General features: G+C 39.9%; 1 protein-coding gene across 1 annotated transcript in view; it reads left to right on the forward strand.

Moving 5' to 3' along the window:
• The first annotated feature begins 6,350 nt into the window (after nt 1-6,350).
• The window catches only part of EIF3E (eukaryotic translation initiation factor 3 subunit E), a 32,291-nt gene continuing 14,298 nt past the window's right edge, over nt 6,351-24,343 (forward strand). Inside the window, exons 1-7 of the mRNA XM_040979410.1 lie at nt 6,351-6,534; nt 11,685-11,799; nt 13,116-13,233; nt 14,525-14,567; nt 15,807-15,911; nt 20,857-20,982; nt 21,632-21,756. Of these exons, the coding sequence (XP_040835344.1) occupies nt 6,445-6,534; nt 11,685-11,799; nt 13,116-13,233; nt 14,525-14,567; nt 15,807-15,911; nt 20,857-20,982; nt 21,632-21,756 (722 nt within the window). The 5' untranslated portion in view covers nt 6,351-6,444. The remainder of the gene's footprint in view (nt 6,535-11,684; nt 11,800-13,115; nt 13,234-14,524; nt 14,568-15,806; nt 15,912-20,856; nt 20,983-21,631; nt 21,757-24,343) is intronic.

Below are 24,343 nucleotides of genomic sequence, written 5' to 3' on the forward strand. Positions count from 1 at the left end.
CATTCACTGGCAGCAGTTTGGTTAAGATCATCAGTAATATGCATATGTTCAAAAGTGAATAGGCTCACTCAGTCATCGTCCGGAGATACTTGCTCCTTACTGCTTAGACCATTCTCTTTTGGTTCCTCCAACACCACTATACTCCAGCTACTGTCCAGTCCTTCTTTATTCTCTCTACTTGATGTGAACAGTGCCATGTTTCTACAAACTGAAGCAGCTAGGTTTTACTACATGGCCTCTCTGATTTCCTCCAGCACTTCTTCAAGGGAATCTAGCACACTTCTCCATAGCATATTATTATTATTGTAATTCATGTTTTGTTGGAAAGGCAGATCTATAGAGAGGAGGGACAAAACGATCTTCCACCTATTGGTTCACTCCCCCAATGGCCACAAGAGCAAGAACTGAGCAGATCTGGAGCTAGGAATCCCCACTGGGGGTCCCATGTGGGTGCAGGGTCCCAAGGCTTTGGGTCATTCTTCACTGCTTTTCCGGCCACAAACAGGGAGCTGGGTGGGAAGTGAAGCAGTCAGGAGGTGAACTGATACCCATATGGGATGCTGCCACTTACAGGCATTGACTCAGCCAGCTGAGCTGTCAAGCCAGGCCCCAATTCAGCATCTTGATTCCAAACATTTCTTTACATGGGATGGGCCTGTAGATAACTACAGCTTTCCTCACTTTCACCATGTTTCTTTCCAAATCCTAGCTTATCATACAAGTCCTCTCTGATTACTTTATTTAACAAGCTTTTTCCCTTCATTCCCTAATCTTTACCTGACTTTTTATAGCACTTTATTACCATCTAACAAGATTTTATATGTATATATATTTGTTAACATACATATTATTGAATATATTTATTAATATGTTTGACTCTGTCCCCTTCTACTTGCATATAAGCTTCTTTAAAGAGAATAGTTGACAATACTTTTTTTTTCCAAAGGGGAAAAAGGACAGTAGCTGGTTTCCTCTATAGCCGTATTTCCAGGAACTAGGACAATGCTTAGCACATTGCAATAATTAATTTATGTTGGATGAATTAATAATTGTCATCTATTAGAATGAAAGCTCTTATGACTAAAGACTAGCTCTTACTGGTTATATATTCCTATTAGCATCATCACTTAGTCCCTTGAATACAATGCAGATTTAAAATATTGGTCAAATTTAATTGTATCTTCTTTCTGCTTCTCAAAGACACTCTATTCTCTTTTCTGAAGGTCTGTACTGCTACTTGCTCCTTTTCTACGCCCTGGCTCATTTACGCTGGGAGATTGATTCTCACAATAACTCCTTTTAATGCTTACTTCTTTTCCTGTCTATATTTTATTGAAGCTTTTGTCACTGGACTCACAGAAAACTTTAAATAAAAACTGTCCATTTTTAGATGGCCACATTCCATATTGGAGCACCTTGGTATAAGTCTCAACTGTGCTTTTATTTCCAGCTTCCTACAAATGCTTACCCGAGGAGGCAGCAGGTGATGGCTCAAGTAGTTGGATCCCTGTCATTCCCATGGGAGACCTGGATGGAGTTTGAAGCACCTAACTTTGGCCTAACCCAGCTCTAGCTTTTACAGATCCATTTCTTTAAAAGATATATATAGATAGATAGATAGATAGATAGATAGATAGATAGATAGATAGATATTGGAAAGTCAGATTTACTTATTTGTTTAGTTATTGAAAGGTCAGATTTACAGAGACAAGGAGAAACAGAAAGATCTTCCATCCACCAGTTCATTCCCCAAATGGCTGCAATGACTGGAGCTGAGCTGATCTGAAGCTAGGAACCAGGAGCTTCTTCCAGGTTCCCACGCAAATGCAGGGTCACAAGTGCTGCTTTCCCAGGACTTACACAGGGAGCTGGAAGAGAAGTGGAACAGCCAGCACAGGAACTGGTGCCCATATGGGATCCCAGGGCATGCAAGACAAGGATTTAGCCAGTAGGCCATCGTGCCAGGCCCAATCCATTTGTTTTTCAGTATATCTCTGCCTTTCAACTAATATAGACAACTAGGTAATATTGAAAAAAGAAACCCTGCATGTTCTTCACTCTTATAGGCCACACACAGCAGTCTATATATCTGTATACACACACACACACACGCACAAATTTTGTCAGGTCATTCATCTGTTAAGTGGACATTTGGAGATGGACATTTAGATATCTATAGATATACATAAAACCCGCAATTTAACAGCCTATACTATATTCTCTGGTTTATGGTCATTTAATCAAATTTGTTTTTCCAACAATTACTGTAAATGGCATGACAGAGAATATACCCCACCCCTAAAACACTTGAAAACACCTATACAAGGTAGCATGTATCATAAGAGATCAACTAGAGCAACTGCCCCAGAACAGTGCTGCTATCTTCTTACTAGACTTCATCCCTATGGCTCTTTTCTGACTGAAACAGATTTCTAATCCTGTCAACCATACACGATCTTGTGACACTGCTCTGTATGTACTGTTCACAGAAGACACATAATTTCCCTTTCTAAAAAATATTTATTTATTCTCTTATTCATTTGAAAGACTGACTGACAGAGGAGAATCTCATCCGTTTGTTGGCCCACTCCCCAGATAGCTGCAACAGAGAAGTTGGGTTGGGCAAGTCTAAAAGTGGGAGCCAGGAACTGCATCTTGGACCCTCACATGGGGACAGGGCCAAGTACTCTGGGCCAAATTCAAGTGCCTTCTCAGGTGCTTTACTATGAAGAGGAACATCCAGAATTCAAATGAGCACTCCAAATAGGATGCCAGTGTCACGATTGGTATGCTAACCTGCTATACCACAATGCTTACGTAGGAAGTGACTTAAGCCATGATCTAGGAATCATTTTTACTCATTAGTCTTTTAAATTTTGAAATAGTTGATTCATATGCAGTTGTAAGAAATCATACAGAGAAATTCTGTGTTCACTTTACCTAGTTTCTCCTAATGCCAATATTATGCATTTATTATAGAGAACGGTTATTTATATATTTAACTGTGATGTCACATGACCTGGCAATCTTGCTGTGTCACTGTGAAAACTGAAAAACAGGTCCACAGAAAAACTTGTACACAAATGTTTATAGCAGCACCATTCATTGTAGCTTGTTTGTGGAAACAATCCAAATCTTCACTCACAGATGAATGGCTTAGACAACATATAGTGTATCCATTCAACAGAATTTTATTCGTTCGTAAAAAGAACTGAGGTATCAATACATGCTACAACTTAGATGAACCTTGAAACACCACGCAAAGTAAAAAAAAGTTAAGATGCAAAAAGCAAAATGTTAAATAATCATATTTATAAGAATATTGCGAACACAGAAATCTAGAAAGGCATTAAGTACTTATTTTGGGCTGATGTTCAGAGAATGACAGGATAGGGGAGTGATTACTAAAGGTTACAAGGCGTCATTAAAAAAATGAGTTATTGTTATTTGAATGACAGAGATCCTCTATCAGCTGGCACACTCACCACACGGTTATAGTGGCTGCAAGCAGGCCCATCTGAAGCCGAGAGCCAGGTGCTTCTTCCAGGTCTACCATGTGGGTATAGGGGAGAAATGGTTTGAGCCATCTTCCACTGCTTTCCCAGGCCACAAGCAGGGAGCTGAATGAGATGTAGAGCAGCTGAGACACCAACCAATGTCTATACGGGATGTTGGCCTCACAGGTGGAATATCAGCTTGCTATGCCATTACACTGTCTCAAAAGATTGATTTGTTTATTTGAAAGATAGTGAACTCACTTTCTTTTGCGGGTTCATTCTTCCAATGGCCACGATGCCCAAGACTGCACAAGGCCAAGCCGGGCTCCTGAATACCATCCAGGTGTCCCACATGTGTGGCAGGGGCCAAACCACTTGGGCAGTTAGCAGGGAGCTTGATTAAAGTGAAACAGCACTTGAACTAGTTTTTGGGAGACTGGCATTGTGGTTTAATATACCGAGCCACGATGTCAGCCTACACAGCTTCTTTTTGAAGTGATGTAATGTTCTAGAATTTAATGGGGTGCTGGTGAATGTTACATGTGTATATGTATATATACATACATACGTTTATATATATTCAGATACACATATGGGCAAACTGTATGGTTTGTGAATTAAATCTCAATAAATGTTAAAAAAGCTAACCAAAAACTTTAGTGCAACCGCACACACAGGATATGGAAACGGTGAAGCTCTTGAGGACCTCATTTCTGCAAGGATCCTGCTGTTTCCTTTACGCCCGCCTTCCCTCGTCTCTGACCCCTCTGTCACCTGCAGCAACCAGTCATCTGTTCTTCCTATTATTTTGGATTTTTGTTATAATATGCAACCCTGGATAATTGATTTTTTTGACTCAGCATTATTTGGAAATTCATCCAAGTTGCATGTATAAACACTTTCCCTTTTTATTGTTGGGCAGCATTTCTAGACTATTGTTCTTTATTTTACCTTTACTCTTGCAATCTATAAATATCCAATCTAAAAGCAGGTCCTATCAGTTTCACTACCAAAATACATCTTATATCTTACCATTTTTCTGCTTTAAGATAGCTTTGCAACGCAGCACCAGCCCTCACCCAGCCTGCAAGAACTCCAGACTCGGCCAGCTGCTTTCCCTCCTGTCGCTTCTTCACAATCCATTTATGGTAGTTACCCAAAAAACTCAATAAATTTTATGTAATTTTATACTTCAAAGTAAAAGCACATCCTTCTTTCATATATCCACTCACAAGTATATATTAAGTGCCAGCTATGTGCTAATCATTCTTTAGGGACTAGATAAAGAAAAAAGATAAAATTCCTGACCTTGGGCCTGGTGCGGTGGCGCAGTGGTTAAGGTCCTCGCCTTGCATGCCCGGGATCCCATATGGGCACAGGTTCTATCCCGGCAGCCCTGCTTCCCTTCCAGCTCCCTGCCTGTGGCCCGGGAAAGCAGTCGGCCCAAAGCTTTGGGGAGACCCGGAAGAGGCTCCTGGCTTCGGATCGGCATAGTATCGGCCGTTGTGCTCACTTGGAGAGTGAATCATTGGACGGAAGATCTTCCTCTCTGTCTCTCCTCTGTGTATATCCGCCTTTCCAATAAAAAAAAATAATAATAATAAAAATAAAATCTTTAAAAAAAAATCCTTGACCTTGTGAAGTTAATATTATACAAGCATACTTCGAAAAGGCAGCAAAAATTGAATTAAAAGTGTATATTTCGGCAAGTATGCAGCATGTTGGCCGCTGCCTGGGGAGCCACCATCCTGTATGGGTGCTGGTTGAAGTCCCTGGAGCTTCTTCTCCTGTTTCTCTCCCTGTTGATGGGCCTCTGAAAGCAGTGGCCCAGATGTTTGGACCCCTGAGCCAACCTAGGAAGCCTGGATGAAACTTTGGCCATTTGAGGGATGAAGAGCAGGTGGGAAAGATGTCTCTGTTTCCATGTAACCCTGCCTCTTCAAATGAATAACTCAATTCTCCGTCCCCCAAGGTATTTATCTTGGGGCAAAACTTTTTCATGTCCAGAAAGCATAGTATAACAAGCTCCTTGGATTTCAAAAATATTTTGCTCAAAAGTAAATTCATACAATTCATTATCCATTTGAAAGCCCCCATAATCAGGACAGACTGACAATAAATAAAATTAAGAAGTTCAATGCGGTAGGTGTATATGAGGGTAACTAAAAAAACTTGTGGACTGACGAAATTACGAGATAAGTTCATCTGTTGAAATATAACGGAAGATCATTCAGTGTGAGGCCAAGCTGGAAACAGGCAAGGGGCTGAAAGAAAATCTGTGAGGCTGGGGCTCAGTGATTCAGGGCAGATCCGGGAGACGCCAGAAGACCTAGGGCTTCCACGGCCCCTTCAATACAGCTCTGAGACACAGGGTTTGACATGTAAGTCACGCTGACTGCTGTGCCATGCACACGCACGCCCATCACCGGGTCACTCCCCGGGTCGGGCCAAGGAGAACCTCACCCTGTCTCGGCAGCAAGCTGCAGGGAGGAGCCCGGCTGGGGACGGAACCCGACGTGTGGAATGCACATCCCAGCCGGTGCCGGGACCATTAGGTCAGAACCGCCGACCAGCCCGCCTTCCTTTCGCCAACTTACAAAACCAGTACGCTACACTTAAACGACAGCTGATTGTTCTCTCGGAGAGCAACATCCTCATCATCTTGTCCTTGGACTCTAGCGGAATCGACATTGCACTGGCAATCGGCTCTTCGTTTTCAGTGACTATTAACAGCACCGGCAGCAGCAAAAATCAACACAAACTTGAAAAGCAAACCGTGACCGCCGCTCGCGCCCCGGAGCGGCCGGGAGGCTTCTTGCGCATGCGCTCTTTGTTCCCCGCGCGCTTGCTCCGGTCCACGCCCCTCCATTGCGCATGCGCACCGCGCTGTGTTGTCGGCTCTACCAATAAAGTTTTAGTTGAACGCATTCCCTTTTCCCCTGGCAAGATGGCGGAGTACGACTTGACTACTCGAATCGCTCACTTTTTGGACCGGCATTTGGTCTTCCCGCTCCTGGAGTTTCTCTCGGTGAAGGAGGTGAGGAGGCTCGGGGCGCGAGGGAGGCGATGGCAGCGGCTAGGCTGCGGGGCAAGGCCGGCGGGCGACGGCTGCGGCTGCGGGCCCGGCCGCACGTGTGAGGAGGCCGCCAGGGTGGTCCCGGCCCAGCCGTGGGAACTTGCCGGGCGGGGAGCGCCCGCCCTGTCCCGTCAGCGCGGCTGCATTCGGCGGGGACGGAGGGGAAGAGATGCCGGGGGTCCGGGCAGGGGGTGGTCGGGCTGCCAGGGCGCGGGGAAGGGGCGTCGGTGCTTGCGGAAGTGCCTGGCCTGGCTGGCCCACGGAGTGGCCGTGGATTTGGGGCTTCGTGTGCCGGGCCGTGAGAAACGGCGTTCTTAGACGTAAAATATATAGCAGTGTAACTTCCTTGAAGCTGTGAGATTTTTTTCCGGTCAAGTTTTCCCTGCCCCTTACATTCGGTAACTACTTCCTGGATGGGGACCGGGGCTACACAAATCCAGACGCTACCCCTCAAACCTGAATTCTGCGTTCGTTTGCCACCTCCAAGTGATTGCTTCGGTCATGAACATTCGTGTAGTTACTAACGCAGGATAGCTTGACTAAGTATGTCATTCTGGAACCTCGTTTCAAAACATATGTCAGGCCTAAATGTGCTACTGAACTTTTAGTAAAGATAGGACTGAAAGAAATGTTGGGCTTTGACACACCAGGTGTTTTGGAAAGTTGATGCGTTTTTGATGTTTGGAATCAAGTAATATTCCTGTGATGAAGGAATTAGAGTTTGTTCAGAAAAAGGAAGATTCTGTTCCCAGAGGGCAATTACAACATAGGTTATGAAGGAAGCTCAGGATCTGTGAAATACTTTAGTGTGTTCCAACAGTAGTAACGTGGAGAAGTTTCAAATTCTGCAAGCAATTCCTGTGAGTATACATTGGTAATAGTGCAAAGGTTTCAATTAGTTAACGGTCGTTATACAGGTAAAACCCTTATGTTGGAAAGAACCCTAAGGCCTGTGTGTGACGTTGAAGTGGCTGGCGATAGGAAATAGCAGCGTTATATCCAGTAATTGTCTGGTGGCTCCGAAAGCCTTGCCTTGAAAGGACAGCGTTTTGGCCTGATTCTTCCGCTTAGGAGCTGTGTGTGAGAGCTTGAGCGGGCTAGCCTAACCTGCATGCACTTCTGGTGAGGAGAGTCCACCAGCCATGAAGACGGGGAAAACAAGCCATGTTTGAAATCACTTAGCCGTTTCTGAAGGCAAGAGTGCTTGGCCTGTCCTCAACAACGTGTTTTTGTGTTCTTTACACTTTTGTTTTTACAAGTCAGCCCTAAGAAAGAAATGTACACAAGCTTTTCACAGCCCGAGACTGGAACTGCCAGTGACAGTTCAGAATCGGTGGGAAGTGGGAGTGATGGAGTCAGGTGCCCAAGTTCCTTAGGAGGCGTTTGCTGAATGGAGGACTGTGTAACAGAAGTTCAAGGTAGGAGGAGGGAACAGGCCCCTCACCACTGAAATACTTAACCTGTCTTGGAGTTGTCTACAGTAGGAGACAAAAAGTAGTACATGTGAGAAAAGTACTGGCAAGAGATACCAGAATTTAGAAGATTCTGTTACTGATTGGCGAAGTGGATTTTGTGAAGAAGTGGCTTTGAGTTGAATGACAGAGTTAGGATGCAGTCCTTGTTGTGCTCCATGAAGGTAGTACACTGAGAAGGCAGTTTGAGGACAGTCACTCGGCTACGCTGGTTAGGAGGTTAGGATGTTCATTGGGTTGTCCACATCCCATCTCCGAGTTCTTGGCCTCCAGCCCTGGCTCTGTGAGCGACCCCAGCTTCCGCCTCTTCCTCTGCCTTGCCAGTGAATACAACTCAATTTTTAAAATAATGAAACCATTTAATGTATGTATAGTGTGTTGGAGAGTAAGCTCTATGAGGATTGGAACTTGGTTTGCTGCTGTGTTCTGAGGATCAAAGGGGTAATAAAAACAGAAATAGGGTAAGTGATACAGCCTCCTGACGCGTTGTAATAGCAGTGGTGGAGGGGAGCGACTCTGAACCCTTGGAGGTGACTTGCTGGGTAAAAGCTTTTGACAGCAGCGCTGGAGATGACAGGAATGAGATTGTTGCTTTCTTGAAAAGTAATAGCTACTTTCAAGAGGTTGATAGATCAGAGATTAGTAATCTTCACTCTGGGAGCAAGTGGGAGACCCTGCCTGTTTTTGTATGGTCTGCCAGCCAAGACTGAGTGGGATTTTTTTTATTTTTTTTTTTTTTTTTTGCTGATAAATATTTGCAAGCATTTACAATAATAGAACGATAATTTTATGCCTCCAAGTGAAATACTTCAAATGATTTCCTTATGTAAAGATCAAAAATAAAAAAATAAATTCCCTTCTCATTAAACCTGTGTTAATTTTTTTTTTTTTACTGCTTTAAAGGTGTATTTATAAGTGTTTATACCATCTCTATTTGATTTGCTCATTCTGAGATAAATCTCATGTTTGGGATTTTTTAGAAAATATATTTATTGTTTACCACTATACAGGGGTTTTTATTTAAAGATTTATTTATTTTTATTGGAAATGGAGAAATACAGAGAGAGGGGGAGAAAGATCTTCCATCCACTGGCTCACTTCCCAAGCTCAGCTGGTTGGAAGTCAGGAAGCTAGAAGCTTCTGGGTCTCCCACACAGGCGCAGGGTCCCAAGGCTTTGGGCCTTCCTCTACTGCTTTCCCAGGCCACAAGCAGAGAGCTGGATGGGAAGTGGGGCAGCCAGGACACCTTTTGGGATGGGCGCTTATTTCACTGAGCATAATGGCCTCCAGTTGGGACTATTTTGTTACAAATGGTAGAATTTCATGCTTTTTAATGGCTGAGTAGTATTCCATGGAGCTGATGTAATTCAGATGTTGCAAATTGGAAACTGATAGAGAGGCAGTGAGGAGAGATGATGAAAAAGAATGTTTTTGCCTAAGATTAGAATTTTTATAGGACAAAGTAAGCTTACCAGGTGTGACATTGATTCATAAAATGTACCAACATAAAAATGGTGGTCCATGGATATTTCCGACGTGAACAATGGCATAATTTGTGTGACTTTCATCTGGCTCAATAAATAAAACTTTACAAACCTCCAAGCCTTTCTTCTGGTCCAGCGTAGACAACACTGTTTCATGTGTTGGGTTTTCCCACCCCCCGCCAGTACTCAACGTTGTGAGGGTGAGCTAAGTCCATTCACTTTTTTTTTTTCTTCAATATCAAATGTTAATCCATCCTTTGGGATTTTATGGTTTGTCCATTCTAACACAAGTGGGCTTGGCTAGTAAGTAGTACTACTGTGAACATTTTCAGAACTGAACTTTGAATGAATATGTGTGCTCATTTCTTCTGGGTACCAAGGATCAAAATTGCAGTGTTCAAAAGTAGGTTTGGTTTTAGGTGATAGCGGTTTTCCAAAATGTACTTCTGCCAGCTGAGTGTGAGTATTCCAGTTCATCTTTAGCCGTACCAAACCTTGTGTTATCAGGTTTTGTTTTTATGTACAGCTTTTAACAGGCTGAGAGGTTAGAAGAGTTGGAAAAAGAGAGTTCCATCTGCTGATATTGTAAAACCCCAAGCTCCATCATGCTTCAGCTTCCTCTTGCAGATACAAGTGATTGACTCATCTTCCTCTGTTTCCCTGGGCAGTTGCAGGCACCTGGATAGGAAACCAGAGCAATTGGGACCCAAACCAGCTCTCCATTATGGGCTGCTAGATGGCTGGCAGCTTTGTAACGCGCTACACCACAACCTAGACCCCTTGACGTGTATTTCTCTTAGGATTAATGAGGTTGAGAACCTTTGTTGACAATTTTGCTAGTCTTTTATGAAGAGCTTGTGAAAATCTGAGCCATTTCAATTGGACTGGCTGCTTTTTCTGTTTTGCAGACGTTCTGTATATGCAGTTAATTAAAAATGCTTATGAAAAAATTGAGTTTATTTTAAAAAGATATAGTTGGTTTTGTCTGAAAGGCCGATTTGCAGAAGGAAATGGAGAGATGGAAATATCTTGCATCCACTGGTTCGCTCCAGTGGCCACAATGGCTGGAACTGAGCCGATCAGGAGCCAGGAGTTTCTTCTGGGTATTGTTGGGTGTAGGGGTCCAAGGAGTTGAGCCATCCTCTGCTGCTTTCCCAAGCCATAAATAGGATTGGAAATGGAGTAGCTGGATCAGGAACCAGCACCCATACAAGATGTTGCTGCCTGCATGGAGAGTGTTAGCCTGTTGAGCTACCGTGCTGGGCCCTATAGAAATGGAATTTAGGGCCCAGCACGGTGGCGCAAGTGGTTAAAGGTCCTCGCCTTGCACGCCCAGGATCCCATGTGGGCGCCGGTTCTAATCCCGGCAGCCCTGCTTCCCTTCCAGCTCCCTGCCTGTGGCCTGGGAAAGCAGTCGAGGATGGCCTAAAGCTTTGGGAACCTGCACCCGCGTGGGAGACCCGGAAGAGGCTCCTGGCTTCAGATCGGCATAGTATCGGCCCGTTGCGCTCACTTGGGGGAGTGAATCGTTGGACGGAAGATCTTCCTCTCTGTCTCTCCTCTCTGTATATCCGCCTTTCCAATGAAAAAATAATAAATAAATAAATAAATAAATAAACAAGAAAAAAAGAAATGGAATTTAAAGAGTTTAAGATTTGAAATCTGCACAGTTTTAATGTGTTTAATGTTGTGTGAGTTTGTGTATATTTTCTGTTTGGGATAAATATGTTTCTTGAAGTCTTGGTGAAGCGAATACTCCATATAATGTGATTGGTTTGTAAAATGGGTGCTAGTTCATTACAGTTGTGTGGGTAAAGAGTTGCAACTGTTAACTGAGAAACAATGCGTGTAAGTTAAGACCACATCGAAGAGAGACAGTAATCATGGAATGTAAAAGATAAATAGGAAATATGACAAAAGAATATTTTTTTTAAGATTTATTTTTATTGGCAAGGCAAATATACAGAGAGGAAATACAGAAAGAAATATATTCCATCGGATGGTTCACTCCGTATGTGGCCGCGATGGCCAGAATTGAGCTGATCCGGAGCCAGGAGCTTTTTCTGGGTCTCAACAAAAGAATATTTCACCAAGTGTTTCACCAAGGAAAGTTAATCTGTTTGGGAAACTTCACTATGTTAATTTCCTCCTGCAGATATATAATGAAAAAGAGTTACTGCAAGGGAAGTTGGATCTTCTCAGCGATACCAACATGGTAGACTTTGCTATGGATGTATACAAAAACCTGTATTCAGATGATATCCCTCACGGTAAGTTTTGGCATTAGAACTGAAGCTTGTCTTATGTCCTGAGGTTGGGATTAAACTTTTTTGGTTCAATAAAGAGTTTCAACCAAAAGGCTTAATAATTATTTGAATGCTTTAAAGTTCTTTGTTTGAAAGGTACCACGAAGATTACAGGTCTTTTGAAGTATTTCATTTTCTCCCCCTCAGTGTGTTGTGGCATGGTTGGCAGATGATTCCAGTGTATGTCTTATTAGAGTTGTGTTTAAGGTTTAGATATTTCCTTAGAAGTAGCTGAAAATGCCAAAGTTGTTGGTTAACTAACTTTTTTGGTTAATATATCACCTTACTAGATTTTTTTTTTTCCATTTAGAGGCATCTTTTATAGCCTCTGTTCTTTAAGTATGGGCCAAGCCTCAACAGCTCATCTGGGAGAGCTTGTTAGCAATGCAAATTTGGGACCCTTCCCAGATTTGCTTAACTGGAAACTGCTGGGTGTGGCCTAGCACCCTATCTTGGAACTAGAGCTTACCAAATCCTTGTTATCTTTGTTTATAGATACTACATTTAAAAAACAAAAGAAAATGGTTTCACTAGTTTAGGAAATAATTTAACCTTATGTGGAGGTGGCATTTAAATGCTTCTCCATAGAGAAGTAAAATTTACTGTTTAAATTGACATTTCTCAATATAAACACAGATCATCTTCTGTATTTGATAAATGTTTTGGAATATACTTCCAAATATATAATGTCGAAATTATTAACTTGAATTACAGTATTTTTTGCAGTAGCAGTATCTCTTTAAATTTTAGTTTGTGAAGAAAACGTGAATTTATAAGTTTCAGTAAAACCTTAATCTAAGGTGGATAACTACAGTATGTTTTCTCTGGCTTTGCATGTTGTAGCAAAAAGGAACTGTAGAATGTGGTTTGAAAGATTAGAGCATTGGACTACAGTAAAAAGAGTTAGCTGACTGAATATAAATTGATAATATGCACCCCCTCTGAGTCTCTTTTCAGAAACTTTGGGTAATATTTACTTGAATTCAATGAGAACAAGCAGAAAAACTCTTAAAATGTTCTGTGTGAAATGTGGAGATGAAGGATAGCTAATTGCTTCCAACCTACCCCCCTCAGACTCCACTTCTGCACCAGGCCCTCTTATTTCTGTGCCTTTGCAGTGCTAGAAAGAAGGTACCGTGAATCGGAGGCAGCTTGATGGTTCCTGGCATGTGGATTTATTGAGAATAAATATAAGTATAATGTTAATAAACTGACATTTCTCCTGTCTGTGAGCACTGTGGTTTGTTAACATTGTAGTACTCTTCTGTATCTTTAATTAGCTCTGAGGGAAAAAAGAACCACAGTTGTTGCACAGCTGAAGCAGCTTCAGGCAGAAACAGAACCAATTGTGAAGATGTTTGAAGATCCAGAAACTACAAGGCAAATGCAGTCAACCAGGTAATCTCTAATTTAAATTCTGAAAATTCTATTTTCAGGGTGGACAGTTAATAAGTCTGGTGGAGAGACACTGGATAAGATGCCTGTGTTCCACATTGGAGTAAGTGAGTTAATTCTTGATTCTGGATGTGTCTGCTCTGGCTTTGTGTTCAAGCAGATCCTGAAAGGCAGCAGTGATGTCTCTAGCGCCCACCACCCATGTGGGAGTCCTGGATTGAGTTCGCGGCTGCTCGAGCTTCCTCCAAGCCCAGACATTGGGGAATGCATTCGCGGATGGGGCAGCTCTTTTTTTGCTGACTCTTAAAAATCTTGACAAAAGTTGTCATGTCTGGATTAGTACAAATGTTAATTCAGACTTTATGTAGTTGTCAGAACCAGAGGGATGCTATTTCAGTTAGCAAGTTAAGGTTAGGGGTGCTGTCAGACATGCTGAGGTGCATAGGACAGTGCTCGTCCATTCACCAGCAGAGACTTTCGTTGATGAAGCTCCCGGTCTGTAACAGAGACCTGCGTTCATGTGTTACCTGCCACATCCAATCAGAAACTTAGAGCATCTGCTACCTCACCCGAGGAGGATAGTGTGGAACTGATAGTATTTTATTTCCAGCTTCCATTTAGTTAGAAATAGACTTATTGTTTGGCTTCCAAAGTAAGTTTACCCAGCTTAGTCAACTTCATATTATTACTAATGAACACTTTGTAGTGTTAGGAATATTTAAAAATCTACTAAAATTAAGTATTACCATTGTGACAGTTTATACCTACTAATATATATACTGGAGGAGTAGTTTTAAGATTTCACTATGTTGTAGTTTGAAGTTTTTTTGGTATATTTTTTTGTAAGGATTGATTCATTTATTTGAAAGGCAGAGTTACAGAGAGAAAGAACATATTATATGCAACGATTTATGCCCCAAATGGTTGCAGTGATCAGGGCTGGGTAAATGATGCGAGGAACAGGCACTCAGCTTGGTCCCCATGTGGAAGGTAGGCACTCCTCAAGTGTTTGGGCTGTCGTCCACAACTCCCAGCTGTGTTAGCAGAGAGCTAGATGAGGAAAGACAGCTCAGATGATGCTTGGTGGCCCCAAAACTGTGTCTTTGAAAAAGAAAGATAAAGTATTCAGTGTATGTGTATATTTTACGCTAATATTAAATGTTTTAGGAGTCTTTTAGTGTTCACATATTAAGATACTTGAAGTGATTGTAGGTAAATAATAACTTGTAGGTAAATAAAAACTTTTTCTGTGGCATATGAAATATAGTCATTTTTTGTTTTTATTTTTATTAAGGGATGGTCGGATGCTGTTTGATTACCTGGCAGACAAACATGGTGTAAGTGTTTTTTACAAATACTCTATAAAGGTTTTTTTGTTTTGTTTTGTTTAGTATCATTTTTATTTGAAAGGCAGCTTTACAGAGATAAGGAGGGACAGAGAGAAAGCTTTTCTCATCTGCTGATTTATCACTCAAATGGTCCTAGCAACTGGAGCTAGCTTATCTAAAGCCGGAAACCAGGAGCTTCTTCTGGGTGTCCCGCGTGCCTGCACTACCCAAGGCTTTGGGCCATTGTCCACTGCTTTCCCAGGCTGTGCAGGGAGCTGGGTGGGAAGTGGAGCAGCAGCCTGGTCGTGAACTGGCGCCCATATGGGCAGAGCCATCGTGCCGGCCCCAGTTGGCATGTTTTATAAAGTTGATTATGGATGAGTTTCTTACATATAGGTTCATTACATGACTTAAGATAATTTTGAAATCTGAATGCTTCCTGGTATTTTTGAAACTTTAGTTCTTAAAAATTGGTGCTGATAAGAAAATGAATGGTGTGTACACCTTTAACTGACAGAAATGATCTAAGCCTTTGAACTGTTCTATATAACGTTTTGTGTTAGTGCAAACAGCAAGCTAAATATTTTAGCACATAGTCTATCTTATGTTGGTAAATAAATAAAAACAGCTAACTCTTGCTTTGAATAATAGTTAAAGTTTTGAAAAGTTTCAAGGTCTTCATAAATACCCAAATTTGCAAATTTGTTGGCTTTCCTAAAAACCCAGTTCTATTTCTCTTGTGTTAACTGTTTCTGGGAAGGTCTTGACCCAGGTTCAGATTTTGAACAAGTTTGCTAACCTCCATGCAAATTACTCTTTCAGATCTAAATGGATTTGGTTATATCTACTTTAGAGTACTTCGATTTCTTCACTCACTTTGATTATGTTATTAACGTTAAAAGTTATGATTTGAGGTTCAATTTTTACAGAAAACAAAGATACACTGTTGTTTATACAGATATATTAGGCACATGCTTGCGAGTTGGCTAAGCTAAGTTGCAAGGTAAGGGCCACATACATTGACCATCAGCTCTGCTTCAAGCTTGTATCATGTAAAAGTACTTGTCGTTACAAGTCGTCATTCATTGAGGTCAATACTGAGTATTAAATTGATCAATTCCTGAAGTATATTTTAAGGGGAACTTTTAGAAACCTTTGAAAAAATTGATTTCTTGGGGAGGCTTAAAGAAATGTGAATTAAAGTTTAAAACTGGAAATTGACAAATACAACTTTTTTCTCCCTTTTAGTTTAGGCAAGAATATTTAGACACACTGTATAGATATGCAAAATTCCAGTATGAGTGTGGGAATTACTCCGGAGCGGCAGAATACCTTTACTTCTTTAGAGTGTTGGTGAGTACTTTAATAAAACTTGGCTTTCTGTTTTGTAGGGCGCCCTGGGTTCCTCAACATGTATGTAGATTTGAATCTGTTCATTAAGTTTTCAGCAGTCGCTGAAATAAAATATAGTCAAAAAGAAATCCTTTCCACCATTGTAAAACCTAAATGTAAAATTATTTCTTAAGTTGGAGCAAGCTTTAACTTGAAATTTGAAAGTAGTAGCCATTTATTATATTATCAGTATTAGCAGAGTTCTGTCTTGTAATAGATTTGTTATTCTAGTATTACTGCTTAGCACAGTGAGTGGTACCCCAGGTACTTAATCATGTCCCTTTCTTCAGTGTGTAGGATCTGCACAAACACAATTTCAGCAGCAAAGATGCCATTGGTGGTAACTTTGAAATGTTTGTCCAATTTAAAACTTGAATTTAATGGGTTAATATTACTGAATGAATTGATTTTAATTTTAATTCAGGCTATCGATTTGTTGAACTTGTTCTAAACAGGTTCAGGGTGTTTTGAGGTATTGTGTTTACCTCTCTCATTAGCTATTACAATTTAAAGATCAATCATTTGGCTTGATTGTGTGAATTTAAATGGTTCTGTTGAATATTATTATAAAACTGGTTATTATCTTCAGTTGTTTTAGTGCTTTAGTTAGGGTATATGTGGTATGAAGCCAGAATACAAATCAGGCCTTTCAGTTGACAGCCTTTATCCTGGGCAGTTGTGTTGGTGAGTAAGATACAGGGCAGGCAGAGGGCTCTTTCATTTGAGAAATTATAGATTTTTACTCAGTTAATTAGAAAGTAGTTCATCTCTGATTTCTCTTAATTAAAACTAGAATTTAAAAAATCCTAATGAGGTGGACTTTCTATCTTCCAGTCTTGTAAGATTTTGTTTCCTTTGTCTTTATTTTCTGGTACTTTTTTTTTTTCTATTGCTTCCGTCTTGCAGGTCACACACACACACACACACACACACACACACACACACACACACACACACACACACACACACACACACACGGTTTATTGGCTGCTGTCTGCTTGTTTTCTGAGAAAGAAATTTTGTTTTTTTTGTGGGGAGGTGTTAACTGATTTAGATAATTCTTACGTTTGAATTGATACGTGCTGTTTTTGTAAGGCTAGTTTCAAAACATAAAGCTTTTATGTTTATTTCTAAATTCAGTTTGAGAAAAATTTTATGTTGCGTTTAGGATGGATCCTTAATTTAGCAGATTAGCAGTAGTTAATTTTGCAAGTGAGTTGAAGGTAGTCCAGCGGTGCTAGATTTGTAGTGGTTTATCAGAAAATTCCATCAGTTTTACTTTGAATATTACCAAAGAATTAAGAGAGCAAAAGTTGATTACTTTGGAAGTGTAAACAGCTTGAACCAGGACTGTAAAATCAGAAGCCTGGTATGATTACAGGTACATGAAAAGAGTTGGTTATTCATATCATTTGTTAATGCTGGGAGTGAATTTTGAGAATGAAGATTTAGTGTCATGTTAGAGTTCCAGCACAGTAAATTTATTGTTGCTGGTCAGTAAGTGAATGTGCCATTTTGCTAAAACGTGGAAACTTAAGGTAACTGCTAGAAATCCAGATATTGAAACTCTTCTAGCATATCCACCCTTGAAAGCAGGTTGGTATGAAGAGCCAACTGTAATGACATGGAGTTGAGCCAGAGTAGTACACATGAAACTTTGGGGCTTAAAAAACTTGGCTGTACTGCCACAAAAAGCTTTTATCCTAACACTTATATCACATTCTATGTTAGTATTATTACATGTTTTATACACTCTGGTTGTATAATTAGTCTGAACATTTCTACAGGTGGTAGGTTGATTGTTAAAAGTTTGGGTAATTTTTTATGTTTACTTTTATTCATTGTGAAAATATGGGTTAGTTCTCTGTCTTAATAAAATTTTGGATTGGTTTTAAGTTTTTGCATTGCTCTAACAAATCTTGGTCTGGAGCTCAAGTGACATCTTGGTTAAGTGATTGAATAATGTTACCTGAACACAAAATAATATGCTCTACATTATAATCTGTCAATATTTGGTGATTGGATAACATTTAAAAGTGATGTGGAATACACCTAAAATTTTTTTACCTTTCTTATGGCATAAAACATTTGAGTTAAATTGTGCTTGGTGGCTTTCTAATAATATATTTACAGCAGCTAATATAGCTAAAGTTTTTAAAAAATAGTTCCTATCACTAATCTTGCCTTAAATTTGAAATTTTGTTGATAGCAAAATATGAAAATCCTGCTTATGATTTAGGATGAGAAAGTTTTTCTTTTTTTAATGGTTTACTCATTTCTAATTTTAAAATTCTTTTTCTGTTAGTTTTTCATTCTTTTAACCCTATGGTTCGGGAAACCTAACCTATGAAAGAGCCATTGTAACTATGATCTGAGGTTAGAATTTGACTCTCAGAGTGACCCACTGTAGGTCAGTGTTGCATAAGTTAAAACTGTGTGATGCCAGCATATAATTTTGTGTCAAACCTATATTGAGTTTTTAGGTATGTTCTCTTTGTTTTTGATATTTCTTTGATTCATCCTCTAGATGTCTCAACTCAGAATAAATGAACCAGATTTAATAGGAATTTCTGAGCACTTTTAAAAATTATTAGCAATTTTTATTTAAAAATCTCCCCTCACTAGAGCCTTTATTCTGGTGCTATAGCAACTATACAAAAATGAGAAGACTTTTAAGATGCTAGGACTGTTTGTGGTCATATGTTTGTAGTTTTTTTTAATCTAGACTGATGGTTGAAAAATGTATCTACTGTCATATGATATGATATCTACATGTCATTCATTTTGTTTGAAAGTAAAATTTTCCATGATAACTTGATAGCCTGCACAGTGTTAACTTTCAGACACTTCATAGTCTGGACTGAAATTTTTGATTCTGAAGTTCCTGTTGTTAGTATCTGCTTTGTATTCTCTGACATGTTCATATTTTACAGTTTGAAATTTATGTGTCTTGAATTTTTGGTTTTGGAAATAGGAAATAATTATGTTAAAATCGATGGCATTTTCACCAGATCTCGATAAAACACGTGTATCTGTGTGGTTATTATCGAATCACGATGAGCAATACTTGTGTTACCCCAGAGATGTTCTTGTGTTCACGTGCTAGTCATACTGCACCACTGGTGTTGGATGTCTTTTTATTTTATTCTTAACAGACTAATTTTGTATGTTTTAGAATTTATTTTTGCTTTGTTTTGATTTGATTTGAAAGGTGGAGTTACCCAAAGAAATAGGCAGAGAGAGACAGAGAATGTTTCATCTACTGGCTCACTCTTCCAAATTGCCACGACAGCCAATCCTGGGTCAGGATGTGGAGCTTCACCCAGGTCACCCTGTGGGTGTAGGGAACGCAAGCCCTCAGACCACCTTCCACCGCCTCCCAGGCACATGAGCAAAGAGGTGGTTTGGGTGTGGAGTAGCTGGAACTTGAACCATTGCTCGGACGGGATGCCAGAGGTGCAGATGGCAGGCTAACCTGCTCACCACAACACTAACCCTCTAGAATTTCTTGTAAATGTAATGAAAATATTTAATGCTTGTGTCTTGCTTATTTTTAGTAGCAAATACCAGATTAGCTCGTGGTATTGACTATATCATAAGGTAAATTCCTTTTGCAGCTAAGTGGTATTATATTCTATGAATACATCATGGTCTGTTTATGTGTTCATCTGTTGATGGATATTATGTACCATTTCCAGTTCTTAGAGCTTGCTTGCTTGCTTAATGTTATTCAGTATGTTGGAGCAAATTGCTGCCATCAAAGGAAGAATCTCTTTATAGGCAATGCATATCAGGATTGCCAAAGATTAGAATGTTGACATTTTCATCATCTTTTTGATAGTAATTCACATTTTAACAAATCCTTACAATGTAGCAAGTAATCATGTAGTCATTACTTGGATTGTGTCGGTTAAAATGTATAACCGAGATTTGTTCTGTTAACATGCTCATGTTGTAGATGAGGAAGCTAAAACAGATGGTTCCATTTTTATCATTTAGCAAGTGATTGAAGAGGTAGTATGGCCAAATACTTAGCGATTGGATTTTGGATCCTGTGCAAAGAGTGTGCAGAACTTGTAATTGTATATAAGTAGAATACTGTGTAAGTGCTTCAGTGGACAATTCAGAATTTCAGCTTGGAGTGTGGAAATGTTTCCCCTTGAGTTCCTTTGCTTGCTTCTGCTGCACACTTGATCACTTCAGTCATGTTACCTGCTTCTGTTGCCTTGCTCTACTTTTCTTACTCTCCTGGTCTTTATAGGTATTTTGAATTTGTCACTCTTGCCAGTGGAGAGAAGAGATAGGGATGGTCCAGTATAAAACTCTGGACAACTTAAGCTGCCTGCTCCAGTGCTGCTCATAAAACTGGGAAAAGATACTTTGTTTACCCATGGGATTTGTGGGTTTTTTGGATTTTTAAATGAGACAGAAATTGTTTTTTACTTGTCAGTCTTTTTTTTTTTCTCTACCTCTGTATAATTCTTTGCATTTGTGTCATAACTTCAAAGTCTTTTCTTCTACACTTAATTTCTTTTACATTGTGAATGAAACATCAAGTGTTTCATAATTCATTCCAGTGTTTATACTGACAGACTTCATGTGAATTTAAAGTTTTAAGTTTCTGAAATTTGGTTATGTATAATTGTCTGAGATGGGTTACTCTAAAAATGACATTGTGTTTTGCTAGTTGTCAAAGTTGTCACTTATTTTCTGGCCTAGTCTTAAAAAGACCTCCAAGTTAAATTTGTTGAATGAGCTCACACTGTGATCCATAAAGACTTAGCTAACAGGAGGTTTGAGGTCTGCAGGTCTTTCAGTAGGCAGGTTAAATATGTGGGATATGAAATGTACATGATCTTTTTCTACAGAGTATTTGGAATAAAATTAATTGTGATTGTTTCAACAGGTTCCTGCAACAGATAGAAATGCTCTAAGTTCACTCTGGGGCAAACTGGCCTCTGAGATTTTAATGCAGAATTGGGATGCAGCCATGGAAGACCTAACACGATTAAAAGAGACCATAGATAACAATGTAAGTTCCTCCTTTTAAGAGGGAATCTCTGTGATTATGTTCCTCAGGCTTTCTGGTAAGGGAAACAAGCAAAATGTTCAGATTAGTTGTAGTTGATTTACGAAGATCATGGTGAGTTGGATCGGTTGTTTAATTTCACTACATCTGCTTTAATTCTTTGAACTCTTGAGAAAAGAACTCAATGTTCATTTCTATTGCATCCTAATGTGTCCTTTCTTCTCTGCCAGTGAAAACGACACTGTGTTGTTAGTGCTTCCTATTATTACAAGTCATGGAGCATGACAGTTTTCATACCCGGTTAATGTTGAATAAAACCACTTACAGAATGTTCAGTAACATTTACCGAATAGAATGTTCAGTAAAGTCTTTGCTTTTAAAATGTTGTCTGAAAATATTATAATTTACAACCTCCGCAGGAATAGTGTAGTGGACAGATTGAATCTGTCTTCAAAAGCCAGCGTAGTATCGTGAGACATCCTTTCTGCTTCAGAGAAAACATGAAGGAGACCCATCTCTGCTCATCATGTCCCTCGTGCATGCCTTTAGAAGGGCCTAGTTTTTCATTATAATTTTGAGAGCAGTGATATTCTCTTGTCTGTTTGACATATGTTAACATTTCCAATGCATGCATTCTTTTTTTAACTTACAGTCTGTGAGTTCTCCACTGCAGTCTCTTCAGCAGCGAACGTGGCTCATCCATTGGTCTCTGTTTGTTTTCTTCAACCACCCCAAAGGTCGTGATAACATTATTGATCTCTTCCTTTACCAGCCACAGTAAGTTATTGTATAATTTTGGCTTTAAATATCTGACATTGCATGGAAATTTTAAAGCTTAAGATGTACTATCCTTTAATGCTTGAATTTCCTGGTGTGAGAGATCTGCTTATTTGAAAGTTCTTTTTATTTTTTTAAAAAGACAATTATTTTTATTGAAGAAGGCAGATTTGCAGAGAAAGATAATCTATCTACTGGTTCACTCTCCAAACAACTGCTATGGGCAGAGCTGAGCCACTCCAAAGCCAGGAGCTTCTTCTGGGTCTCCCATGCAGGTGCAGGGTCTCAAGGGTTTGGGCCTTCCTCCACCACTTTCCCAGGCCGCAAGCAGGGAATTGGGTGGGAAAGTGGAACAGCTGGGACATGAACTGGCCACCTGTATGGGATGCCATTGCTGACAGGAGGGGTATCAGCCAGTTGTGTTTATGTACTTTATGATGAATGTTGAGATGGTTGCCTGCTATCCAAAGAAGTTAAATAAATCCTAATCCATAGGCAAGTCCAAAGCTAATGGGAAAGGCATAAAGGGAGGTGGAATAGTAAACTTAGTAACTTTGGAGGTATCCTATGGATACATTGTGCAAAACAAAGCTTAATGAATTTCTAGAAGACTTAACACATGAAAAAAAATGTATCAGTAATTTACAAGAAATTTAAGAGCTAAGAGAATTAGAGTGTTCTGTTCCTATCTGAGGATTACCAGGAAATCTTAGAGTAAATTTAAGGTTGCTTTAGGAATACTTGAAATCTGTATGAAGTTAAACTATCCATGCTCCTAATAGAAAGGAGAAGGATTAATAAAGGGTGTGTTCAAACGAGATTTTTGTTTTAAGGATTTATTATTTATCTGAAAGCAGAGTAATAGAGAGATTGAAAGCCAGAGATCAGTCTTCAGTCTGCTTATCAACTCCACAAATGATCACAGCAGACAGGACTGAGCCAGGTTGAAGCCAGCAGTGTCTTCTAGTCTTCTGGGTCTCCTTAAACTGGCACCCATATGGGAATTTGGTGCTGCTGGCAATGGTGTAACCTACTTCACCACAGCTTGGCTCAGAGAAGACATTTTTATAATGGCATAAATATCTTCAGTATTTTCTTTTCCTATAGATTAAAACATGTAAGGTCTTAAGTACTGGTGGATATTGTAAAATCAGAAATGAGAAGATCTGTGCCTGTCTTGAATGAACAGACTTGATACTATCTGCAACAGCTGGTTCCAATCTTTCTATCTAGTGAATGGGTTAGGGATAAAGAAAGCCTGCCTGAATTCAAGCAGGAATTAGCTTCTATGCTAGTATTTAATAGACTCACTCTATTATTTTTTTCTGTTACGGGTGAACTGAGCATTCAGGTGCACAGAAAAAAATTTATATGCAAGTAAGGGGAAAATAGTATCACTTAATACCTGACAACATTCTGGCTTTTATGAAATTAGAACAGTGTGTAATTCTTTAGAATAGTCATTTGTTGTAGATACACGGAAATAGAAAGTTACTATAATTAAAATCCCATAAATTTAAGGTAAAAATCAAATTTTACAAGAGGAAACCAGAATCAAAAGTATTGTGGTTTTGTTTTGTTCAAGCTTTTAGTTTTAGTTTAGCATAGAGAGTCACTGTAATTGAACTCTAATTAGGGGTGGGTATTGAGGCGTAGCAAGTTAAGCTGCTACTTGGGATGCCTGCATCTCCTTTGCCAGTGCCACGGATGGAGACCCAGCATCCCTGCTTCCATCCCAGCCGCTGCATAGTTCTGGTGGCAGGAGTTGATGGCCCAGGGACTTGGATGCCTGCCACCCTCGGAGGAGACTCCGATCAGTTCCTGGTTCCTGCCTTTGGCCTGCCCTAGTCCCCCCCTCTTGGAAGTATTTGGTTTGAAGGTCTGTCTCTAATCACTGCCTTTCATATAAGGAAGATTTTTTTTTTAAGGGATGTAATATAAATAACCTGAGAATCTTTTTTTCCTTTATTATTTCACTATGTATATATTTACACATGTTAAAAGTGTAGTTAGTATTTACTTGTCCATTAATATAGTAAATTGATTTTGGTAGACCTCTAAAGTTGCTAAGTTAATTGGCAGCAGGATTTTCATGCCTGGCTTTTATTTAACCTATTGTGATATGATTTTTTTTAATTGGATAAGAGAAGTATGGATTTTTGTTGTTGTTGTTGTTGTTGTTGTTGTTGTTGTTGTTAATAAAGAGAACACTTCTGATTCACTCCCCCAATTGCCTGCAAAAAGCTGGGTCTGGGCCTGAAGCGGGCAGCAGGAGGGCAGGAAGCCAGCCCCTTGCAGGTGGTAGGGTTCCAGTTACTGCCGGGCTCCATGCTGATGGGAGCTGGAGTCAGGGGCCAGAGACAAGAGTGAGACTAGCACATGGAGGGCAGGTGGTGTCTTCACTGCTCTGTTGGAGCGTACTCGGCTAGTGAGAAATGCTGCTTCCTGGTGATACAGCGAAACTTGATTAAGTAGTTTTTTAAAGTTCTTTGTGATATGGAACCTGCATTTTTTTCTCATCTAAATCTGGAATGGGTAATTATGTAAAAAGAGTGGGTCGTTTGCCTCTGCAAAATTCTGTGGCATC

Source organism: Ochotona curzoniae, unplaced genomic scaffold, assembly GCF_017591425.1.
Source record: "Ochotona curzoniae isolate NIBS_2020 unplaced genomic scaffold, NIBS_Ocur_1.0 contig_3190, whole genome shotgun sequence".
NCBI lineage: Eukaryota > Metazoa > Chordata > Mammalia > Lagomorpha > Ochotonidae > Ochotona > Ochotona curzoniae.